Source organism: Bidens hawaiensis, unplaced genomic scaffold (genome assembly GCF_021521415.1).
Source record: "Bidens hawaiensis isolate Kalapana, Puna unplaced genomic scaffold, B.hawaiensis_p1.1 tig00032755_1, whole genome shotgun sequence".
In the NCBI taxonomy this organism is placed as follows: Eukaryota; Viridiplantae; Streptophyta; class Magnoliopsida; order Asterales; family Asteraceae; genus Bidens; species Bidens hawaiensis.
In genome coordinates this window covers 71,727-83,246 of record NW_027495587.1, presented here as the reverse complement: position 1 = coordinate 83,246, position 11,520 = coordinate 71,727, and the positions used below count along the sequence as shown (strand labels likewise).

The window sequence follows — 11,520 nt, the reverse complement described above, 5'->3', positions numbered from 1 at the left end:
TAGTGTATTTTTATTTAATTATTTAATTTAACGGGTTTTTATTGTTTAGTTTATTTATAAAAATAAAATATTAATAAAAGGTGACGTGGCAAAGAAGGGATGCAACACCATTAGAACCCCAAAATAAAAACATATCCTTTGCTGATTGGGTGCCATATCATAATTCGTCCTCAAAATACCAACACCAAAATAGAGCTTTTTTTCGGTACTTGATGACTTTCATTTTGGTTTGACAAATTATTAAAGTGGTAGAAAATAAACAAAATAATAAAAAATAATAATAACAATGAAACTAGTTGCCGGCATACAAGAATAGGGCTGCTTGTTACACAAATCTAGCGCCGCCAATAGAGCTTGATCCAAAGTTCACAAAGGGGTACACAAGAAAAGGTGCAATGCAGTTATTTATGAACGAGTATGACAAAGCTTTAGAAGCTTACGAAGGACTCAATTTTGATCCCCAAAATAGGAGTTGCTTGATGGTGTTAGAAGGTACTAATTAGAGATTTAGAGGTGGCAAATGAGTAGGGTTGGGTCGAACGAGTCATGGGTTGAAACGAGTCATTGGTCAAAACGAGTTTGAGTCAGAATGAGTTTTGGTCAGAACGGGTCAACTAAAAAAAATGTTGTTTTGGTTTGGGTCGGAATAGATTAGGATCGGACCAGGTTTCGAGTTTTTTTTGTTTTGTTTTTTATTTTTTTTTTGTGAACGAGAATAACGGCGAAAACATTTTAGTTTTTTAGATTTTTTGTTTTTTATTTATATTTTAAGTTATGATTTTTTTAATATTTTTTTTGAATTTCTTTTGAGAGTTTTCTATTAAGATCAAAAAAACTCTCAAAAAAATATTCAAAAATAATTAAAAAAAAAATATAACTCAAAATATAAATCATAAACAAAAAAAGTAAAAACACTAAAATGTTTGCTAAGTTGTCCTTGTTCCATAAAAAACACCGAGAATCGAATTGAAACCGAAAAAATCGACGAAAATGAAACAAAAAGCCAAAATCGAACCACATCAATCGAAATCGAAAAAAATCAATCAAAACGAAACTAAAAGAATTCAAACCGAACAAAAACGAAACTGAAAAAACGGAAAAAAACGAGTCTGGAACCGAAAAAAGGAAACAAAAGAAACCAAAACCCATCCCGTCCCGTGTTGACTTGAAACCTGAACCGAACCCGTTCCAATCTGAAACCCGTTTCGTGTCGAAACCTGTGTTGTACGAAAACCCGTTCCGATCCGAAACCTGCCACATTTCCTTGGGACACTAACTCACATCGACCCATTTTGTTGAACTTGTCGATCTATTTTGACCCGAAAATAAAAAGGATAGAATTTCAAATGACTCATTTAGTTAAAACATTTTTCCCAAATCAACTCATATAATTTTTAAAACAATTTAAATTGACTCATTTGAGAGAGTTTGGGTCAAGATTACCACTATTAGTACTAATTATTCATAATTGTTTAGTTTATGTAAATTTTTTTGTAACTACGGAACCCGTTACCAGAAAACTCATGGGACTCACCAAATCCTTATTGACTTTTGAAGGGATTAAACATAGAAAACCAATAAAAGCTAGATTCAAACATGCAATTTTTGCTACAAGGACTCAAGTAAGGGTAACCAAAATAATCGAAACCAATAAATAAACAGCGGTTTGATTTCAAGTTTTTTTGGAAAACCAATAATAACAATCGGTTCATTAGTTTTTAAATTAAAAATAGACTCAAGTTCACTATGTTGTGCCATTTTTCCGGTCCAATATTTTCAAGCCCATAAGGTTTTGAAAAACCCAAAACCCAAGATTTTGAAATTTTTGATCTAAGCTAATATGAATGTTACTCTATTTTTGCAAATGTGTTCAACAAATTAACCGAGCCAACCGTGGCGACTTAACACCTTAAGAATTACAAGAGAGATAAGTTTGACTTTGATTTGGTTTATTTAAGTTGGAGACCCGGATCCATTCGTGTGTTTATATATGTTGATACAGGCCAAGACAATGCAGGATTCCAAGATTCAGGGGATTCTTATGGATCCCGTAATGGCACAAGTAGTAAACGATTTGCAAGAGAGCCCAAAAGCAGCACAGGATCACATTAAGAATCCGCTGGTGACGAACAAAATTCAGAAATTCATAAGCTCTGGGATTGTGCAGATGAAATAGAGGTTTATTTTCACCTCATTATTTCCAATGAATTTACTATTTGGTGTATTTATATTTTGGGATCTTGTATGCGCATGGGTTTGTGCCAATAACACGCTTTCGTTGTAGCTTTTGAGTTTTATATGTTTTGAAACCTCATTTGCAATGAAAAATCATCATATGTGCTTTCACATGGGATGTGTTTACTTGTAGATGAACCGAACAAACATGAACGGAGCATGATCATGCTCCTTCGTTTAACTTTAACTAGTCAAACGATTGTTTTTGTTCGTTCATTAAGAAAATGAAAATGTTCGTATTCATTCGTTCGTTAACAATACAAACGAATTGTTGACAAACATAAACGAACGAACATGGATGAAGAAACATACATGAGCTAAAAACTACAATTTGGAAAACCATGGTAGGACTTAAAAACGTTATTAAACTAGACTTAGTTGTAGATTTGTATGGTCCAAAAAGCTTTAATATCTTAACTAACTTAAGCAAATGCAATATTAGTGGAAATAAGAGCGAATATAAATGAATGTTCAAGAACATAAACAGATAATATTTGTGTTGATATAAGTTTTGAGTTGCCCTATATATAAGAATGCGTCTAAGCATATCAATTGTTTTTCTTGTAGTTATTTATTATTTATATAATGAACGACATACTAGTTTAGAACAAATTATTACTATATATAGTAAAAGAGAAGTTCGGTGTCGCTAAGTTCTTATTGGGCCAAGTGGCGGCACTAAACTGGTCCACATCATTTTGATTTTCTTTTGTTTTAGTATTGGCATGGTACGTAACGGAAATCGATCAAACGTCAACTTTGTTTTTTACGTGACAAAACCGACTGAATTCGTATAAACTCACTGTATCAATGTTCGGGACCGACAAGGCTCGGTATTTGACGCCATTTGTTTTAGTCCCAGACTCCCAGTACCATTACGAACATAATGAAATCCGAACGGATGTCGGCTTTGTTTTCGTTTTAGTTCTAGCGTCGTAACAAACGTGATGGTACCCGACCAAATTTGCATAGATTCACCGAGTTTTGTTTTAGTTACGGTATCTAACAAACTTGACGGAAACCGACCGAATTTACGTAGACCCTCCGTCTCAACACCTTGGATCAATAACGTTTGGGATTTACCGACCAACGCCACCCCGTTTGTCCACCTAAATTTATATATATATATTTTTTGTTTTATTTTTGATCTCCGTTCCAATGCTATGACGTATGTAACCGAAACTGACCGAATTCGCGTCGACTTACCGCCCGAGTTTTACCGACCTGCCTGGCAGCGCCGGGTAAAACACTAGTTATTAAATTAAGACAACTTTTTTTTTTATTAAAAAGCAAAGAAAAGAAAGTTTATAGTCTTTCTCGAAAGCAAATCATTATTTATATAAAGAGCAAAGAAAGTTTCTTCAAACCTACCAAGTATTGGTAGAGGTGCATGAACCGATTTCAAAGTTTTGTCAACAAAAGGACAAAAACAACTTAATGTATAAACTGGTTTGGATTGAAATTAGTTTCTTGACTGGCCTATGATGGGTTGTTGATAAGTTTTGATTGAATTTTGGTTGTTTTTTTACCGCCTCGGTTTAAGTTGTTGGCCCAGGCGGATCAAACAACCGAATCAAACGAACTTATCAAACAAACGAACACGAGATATTGAGGAGACAACCCTCGACTATTTTCATATATCAAACGAACTTATCAAATGTACATGGAGATGAGACTCCTTGACTCTCTCTTAACTCTCTCTCAACTCTCTCCTATCTCTCACCAATAAAACTAATAAACTGGACCTTATTTATAGACCTACTAAACTTGCTCTTCAAGACATACATTTCCTAAACCTACTACAATTCAAATAAGTAAAATAACATAATAAACCTTAACTTTTTTAATATTCAAGATTAATCCTCCATTCACCCCCTTAATCTTGAATTGTATTTCTTTTTGCATTTGTTCCTCCTTTTCAACTGACTATAGCATACTTGTTTCACCGATTCTTCAAACTTAGCATTCGTTCCTTCCGTACTTAACTTTGAAACCACATTGTCATTTTCTTTCTTATCTCTCTTCTTCTCATCAATTCGTTCTTGACCAATACTTTCATGAACTCCAAACAAATTATTCGGAATTGTTCCAAACCGAATATCCTTCACTTTCATAATCGATTTCACATCATAACTTTCTTTCTTTTCAACTTCAAAGTTATTAGGATTACAACATACCTGAAGCTTGATGTTGTACGTCATATTCAGATTTCTCTGAACCTTCATCAACAATCTCTCTTTCTTATCATATAGCCTCAATATACCATTGGCTATTTCAATCTTACATCCTTCTTCATCCAACTTTCCCAAGCTAAGAAGATTGGTCTTCAACTTAGGGATATAGAAAACATCACAAAACGTTTTCTTTTCATCAGTCTTACTTACCACAGTCACATTACCTTTACCTTTGATTTCGATCTCGGATCCATCACCAAACTTCACTTGACCCGAAACTTGTTCATCTAAGGTAGTAAAGAACTCTTTTTTTCCTGACATATGATGACTTGCACCATTGTCTAAGTACCATGTACCTTCATTCTTTTCATCCTTTTCAAACACACCAAGGATAACCCTTTCTTCATTCAAACTTATTTTCTTTATTGAACCAACTGCCATGAACAAAGAAGGATCAACATCATCATCTTTCTTTGTCAAATTCACTTCATCACTCCCTTTGCTAGGTTCTTTACATTCATTCGAGTAGTGCCCAATCTTATCACAGTTGTAGTACGTTACATACTTCCTTCTATCTTCCCATTCTTCAGGGTTTCTTTTCCCGTATTCACCCCGTTCATTCTTACGTTCACCATTCCATCTTGGATTACCTCTTCCTCGCCCGTTGTATCTTCCACGGCCTCTACCATGTCCTCGGTAGTTTTCAACTTTCTTTTCGGTTTGGGTGAACATGAGCTGACTTTGGGATGAACTTCCATTCACATTCTTGAACTTGTTTCTTTCTTCATATGCCTTCAAACGTCCAACCACATCTTCAAACGCCATTGTTTCAATGTCTGCAAGTAGCTCCATCGAAGAAACAACAGGTAAATATTTATCCGGCATAGAGTTCAATAACTTTCTTACCAAAACCTCTTCTTCAAGTACCGCTCCCAAGCTCTTGTACTTTGATTGTACTCCACCCAACTTCGCTGCATAATCATCAATACTTTAAGGTCTCCCTCATCTTCAATGCATCTAACTCGGTTCTTAGCATTTGAACACGAGCTTTTTGAGTTCTTTCTGCACAAAGATAACGAACTCTTAACGCTTCCCAAACATCTTTCGGTTCTGAATACTTGGCCATCTGAAGCATCACATCTTAGGTAGGGTTTGAAAGATAACACCCAAGGCCATAAACTTCTTTCTTTCTTCAATTCCCACACCCTTTTCTTTATCAATTGCATCATGCAAACCATTCGCACCCAAAATAATTTCACCATAATTGACCATGACGCGTAGTTGGTCGAAGTTAACTTCGGTGCTTGTAAAACAAAACCACCTATCGATTCTTTCACTGTCCCTGAGCATCTGCTTCTTTGTCACTGGCCATGTCACAATCTTAACGTGAACAACAACTGTTTAAACTGTTAGGGGGTGTTTGGTAGAGGGATTTGATTGGGGAGAAATGGAATTAGAAATATTTCTTTTGTTTGTTTTCCACTTTTCATTTCTATTTCTCTTTCTATTTCTCTAAAACTAGAGAATTCCATTTCTCTTTAAAACAAAGAGAAATCCATTTCTCAGCAGCCTCCTCATAGCATGTCACCACCTCGTCTCCGGCCACCACCCCGTCTCCGGCCGCCACCTCGTCTCCAAGTTTACAACCGCCACCTCGTCTCCAAGTCTGCAACCACCACCCCGTCTCCGCCGTTCGTAGTGGTGAACACAGAGATGGTAACCGGTTGTAGGTTGCAGGTGGTACGGGTGAACGGAGATTAGGGTTTCAAGTGGTGGTTCGTGGTAGGTTAGGGTTTTCAGATGGTCGGGTGATTGTGGTCGCAGGAGGGTGACAGTGGTGGTGGAAATCGGCGGTGGTCGCAGGTGGCTTCTGATTATTATCATCATCATCGCCACCACACCCACCACCACAAAATCTCCAAAGAGGCAGTGATGACAGATCTGAGCCTCCTTTTTCTATATCTTATGTTTCAAAAATTTGAATCTTTTTAATTTCTTGTGTACTGTGGTTGAAGAAGGGGATTTGGTGGCGGCAGCCGGTGGTGGTGGGCTGTGGTTGAAGAAAGGGCTGTGGTGGTGGGGCTGTGGTGGTGGTGCTGGTGGTGGTGGGGCTGTGGTGGTGGGGCTGCGGTGGTGAGTGGTGTCAGGTTGGGTGGAGGTGGGGTTGGGTAAGGTAGAGTTCTCTGTTTATTTTCTCGTGTACCAAACAAGAGAAATGATTCTCATTCTCCATACCAATTCTCTTTCTCTACAATTCCATTTCCATTTCTATTTTCTCTTCTTTTCCATTCTCTGTACCAAACACCCCCTTATGGTTTTTCTTTTTCCTCTCCGGTTACAACGATAAACAAAATAACAATGTAACAATGTTGCGATGACTTTCAAGTTTTCCAAGAGAAACCTAATTGCTAAAACCAATAAAACACAAAAAATATGGCGGCTGGATTATTCAAAGTCAAACCATTAAGGTTTAATATTAAACAAACAACAATCTGATTCTTTTCTTTTATGCAAGTAACGACAAACCCAATTAACGACTTGCAATACTTTTGATCAAGAATTACTCCTTGAAATTCGTGACAAACCTTTTTCCTTCTTGCTTCCAGATTACGAACAACCTTATTCCAAATCACCAAAACTTCTCAACCGAACAAAACTTTCGACTGTGAAATAATACGAAATTTCACGTGAATACCAGCCGTAGCTCTGATACCAATTGTTGGCCCAGACGGATCAAACAACCGAATCAAACGAACTTATCAAACAAACGAACACGAGATATTGAGGAGACAACCCTCGACTCTTTTCATATATCAAACGAACTTAACAAACGTACATGGAGATGAGACTCCTTGACTCTCTCTTAACTCTCTCTCAACTCTCTCCTATCTCTCACCAATAAAACTAATAAACTGGACCTTATTTCTAGACCTACTAAACCTGCTTTCCAAGACATACCTTTCCTATACCTACTACAATTCAAATAAGTAAAATAACATAATAAACCTTAACTTTATTAATATTAAAGATTAATCCTTCATAAGTGTGTTGGAATGCAATTTTGATTGATTTTTGGTTGTTTTTTTACCGCCTCGGTTTAAGTGTGTTGGAATACAGTTTAATGGTGAGAATATAAGCCAGTCTCGAACCTAAGTAATGCATTAAAATAACTCATAACACTTTAGTTATCAAAAACTGACAAAGTTCTTCATCACACAGTAGAAAACCTAACATTCTTTTAAACACTTTTTAGCAAATAAATATAATAATAAAAGAAAACACCAATAATAACCTATCCATGCAGGCAACATCCGATCTTAAAACTCAAACTTTTGAAGATAAGGATGCTTCGTCATCACTAATTAGGTCTCTAGAGATTTCAAACTAGTTTCTATACAATCAGTTTCAAACCGATTTGGTTCCTTTGATCGGCTGAGTACTCCGTTACACACTTACCACAGAAGATGGGCTGACTACCCTGGCCTGGTCTTTTATTGGCCCGACTGTCTTTGTACAAATCTTGCATCTTTGAAGCCGACTACCCATAATTGGGCCAGCCCGTTGTTTCTGGGCCCTTTATGATTTCCATACTAGATAAAATATTAAACAGCTTCCAATATCACTAACTCCGATCCAAACATGGTGAATTTAAAATTTATATCGGAGTATCGGACGAATATCAAAAGGTACCTTACCTCACTACCATCAACTTATATGGGAGATATGAGAGATGACTCTGGCTTACCAGGGTTTGAGTCCTGATCTCACCCGGTTTTACCGGCTCCTCGCTGTCGTGCCGTTTGGCGGGCGTGGGAGTCAGGTTTTATCCGGTGAATCCCTCAACAGGTGGATCGCTAGGGGCTCCGTTCGTCCAGAGTAGTGGCCGGCTCGGACTACCTTTAGCCAATGGGGGCCGCGTACGAGGTACCCGGCGTTACTTAGTTGGCCGTTCAAAAAAAAATCAATTCTATTAATTTATTCAAATAGTTTTATCAAAAATACAAATAATCCATGTTTGCTAACCTGTACATAGGCTGATAGACAAAAAAATCTAATAGACTTAAATGACATACTAGTATTGTGTCAGAATGCATTATTATGTTTTATGCGATATATAGCTATAATAATAAAAATAATTTTAAAACCAGTAATAAGAATAATATTAAGCCCATAGATTTTCAATTCATTAATTTTATACTAAATGAAAATGATAGTATGCATTTTCTTTAACAATCATAAACTAGATTTTTTCCTGGTGTGATATATCCTATAGCATTTTGATGTTAGTACGCAACTTCCTTCGTTTGATTAAGTTTAAAGTTAACAGAAAGCTTAATTAACATTGGAATGAGACTAATCATTTTTAGCGCACAAGATATTATAAATACTTGGAGCCTTGACACGCCATAAGTCTTCCTCTCACATGCTAAGTATTAGGGTGACCTCAAATATTGTTAAGCATTTGGGTGACCTAAACTATTATAGGACACATTTCATGAAAGTTGTATTCCACAGGAATGATAAATCAGGGGTCTTAATCATGGTAGGTTCGCATGTTGAAAGTTAATTGTTAGATCGGTTGAAGGGTTCTGGATTGAATAGATATATTCGAACCTGACCTATATATTTATTCATGTCAAAGACGTCTACCTAACTTGTACACGCATAACTCATGTAATGATGTGCAGGCTAGGGCGACCGATTCATTGTTCATTTTAGAATATGAGTAATACTTTGTATGTTGTAACAATTTATACAACGAATGTTTAAATGAACCTTTTCTTTCTTTCTTTCTTTCTTTTATATTTTCCTTTTGTAATTAGTGCATTTTTAATTGTTTGTTTCTTATCTCGTTCCCAGTTAACAAATATAAATTTATATATTTAGATCAACATTATAGAAATCAAATTGAAAAGATTGAAGAATGTGAAATTAAACATTTATTTAAGAATGGCAAAATAATACCTCCTTTGTATGATATGAATCTATCACCTTTTCTTTTTAGAATGGTCAATTAATCCTTTTTATTTTTTTGCAGGATGCATAGTTACTACTTACTAGTTGCTACTTTTACTAATTGGTCACTCTTAATCAATCATTTTTGCATATATTGTTTTATATTTATAAAAATTAAAAAGAAATACACTGATTGAGGAACCTAATTAATCAAATTTCAGACGATTATTAAAACTAGAGAGAAACTCGAAATTGTATTTACATGTCCCAACAAGGCTAACAAAGGATGACAAAAACAACAGAAACCATCAAAAAACAATGATAATCTATATAAAAAAAAGCTGACATTAAGCATTTAACCTACAACCATCTCCGCCATGAACCACCAGCAGCACAAATCCTACTTTGTACATCTTCAAACTCCGATAACCGGCACGGTACATGAATCCCGCCGCAGTGATCATGTCCATAAACCTTCTCAGCTTCTCTCAACAAGTCACCAAAAAGTGGATGATTAAAATAAATCACCGGCACCAAAACCCTACTAATATTGCCCTCTTCTTCACCAAAATACACCGCTAAATGCCCTTTTGGCACCTGCGTTTTCCCATTGATCCGAGTATAACCCGAACCCCCCGGTTTTATTACAAAGAGCTCTTTTAGTGTTTTCTTTAAACTCTTGAAGACCCTTGTCATGGTTTTGTCCGTACAACTTGGCCATTTGATCAGCTTAACAAGCTTTAGGCGGATTCGGAAACCTCGAACATGTTTCATGGCCATGAAGTGTGATTTGAAATGGAAAGTTGGTTATGTGAAATTGGAAGTGTTGTTGAAGGTTTTAAGGGGAAATTATTAAATTAAAGTGATGATTTGAGTGAGGTCAAAAGGTTTGTGATTGAGTCAGAAAGATGTTAATACACGTCAGTGATAAAGGGAGTGTACGTTTATATAAAGGTGGTGTGAGAGAACGAACGAGATTCGTTTTTGTAATTTATAATTTATAATTTAAAATTGTGGTGGTGGTGCATAAGGAGGAAGCTGGATGTCGGCACACGGTTCAGGTGGCTCATGTGGGCATGCACAATTGCAAATCAAAGGTCACCAAATGGATTAAGTAGTTATAAAAAGTATCTCTCTTTTAAATGGATAATTTAACACATAAAACGACATAATTATAAACATACCTAGAGATGATAACGAGTTGGGCTTTGGTGATTAAATTCTTATATAGTTATATCCTATCATAAAATCATACTCCCTCCGTTCCATTATAAGTGTCCTAATTTGATTTTTCAAGTATTTCTTGTTTAACTTTGGCCGACAATATTTTTGTTTGTGTTATATGTTACTTGATGTAAAATATATGAATGAATTGGGTTTTAAATGTATTTTACATTGATATAATTTTCATCAAGTATTATATGACATGAACAAAAATATTTACGGTCAAAGTTGCAAAAGAAAGACTTGAAAAGTCAAACTATGACACTTATAATGGGATCGATGGAGTAACATGAAGTTGGGCCACGTCATAAGTTGTGGGGATTTAGTAGCTTTTTTTATTTCATTTTTATTTTTTCAATAGCGGTTGTGTAATTTAAACATGCTTTGAGTAATCACATGGGTATCACTTATTAATATTGTACAATTTACCAAACTCCGAAAAAAAGTTTATAGTCTTATTCATAATACCATACCTGAAACCCATCCCAAATGTAGGTTTCATGTCTTTAAAATGTCTAATTTTTTTAGTTTTCTTGAGAAGTATCTTGCATGTGTATGAGATCGGTAATTAAACATGATAGAAAACATCAAAAGAACGAGAATGCATTCAATGTGAAATCGAAGTTTTAGCTCATATGTAAACATCCCAAATTAAACTTTTTATATAGAAGTTCCACCATCGTAATGCTTTTGTCAAAATGTTGAAACTCTTTGTAAAATGACTTGACGGTTATATGTGAGATCTACTGATAAACTACATAAAATAACTAATTTGTATTAGTATTAAATATTGTTACTACAAAAATTAAACTGAATACTGATCATATTAAGATATCACTAAGAATTAAAGACGTCACCACTTAGTACCAACATACTACTGAGATTTAGGTACGTCGCCACTAATCAGTACCACCGTAATACTTAGAATTAA

The 11,520-nt window shown here is 35.5% G+C and overlaps 1 protein-coding gene across 1 annotated transcript; it reads right to left on the bottom strand.

Moving 5' to 3' along the window:
* Positions 1-9,725: 9,725 nt before the first annotated feature.
* Positions 9,726-10,061, bottom strand: LOC143583997 (auxin-responsive protein SAUR36-like). Its single transcript, XM_077066157.1, has one exon. It carries the CDS (start codon positions 10,059-10,061, stop codon positions 9,726-9,728), a length of 336 nt encoding a protein of 111 aa, XP_076922272.1.
* Positions 10,062-11,520: the final 1,459 nt, after the last annotated feature.

Coding starts and splice junctions, on each gene's coding strand:
- LOC143583997 (XM_077066157.1), bottom strand. CDS start 10,061: ATGACAAGGGTCTTCAAGAGTTTAAAGAAAACACTAAAAGAGCTCTTT.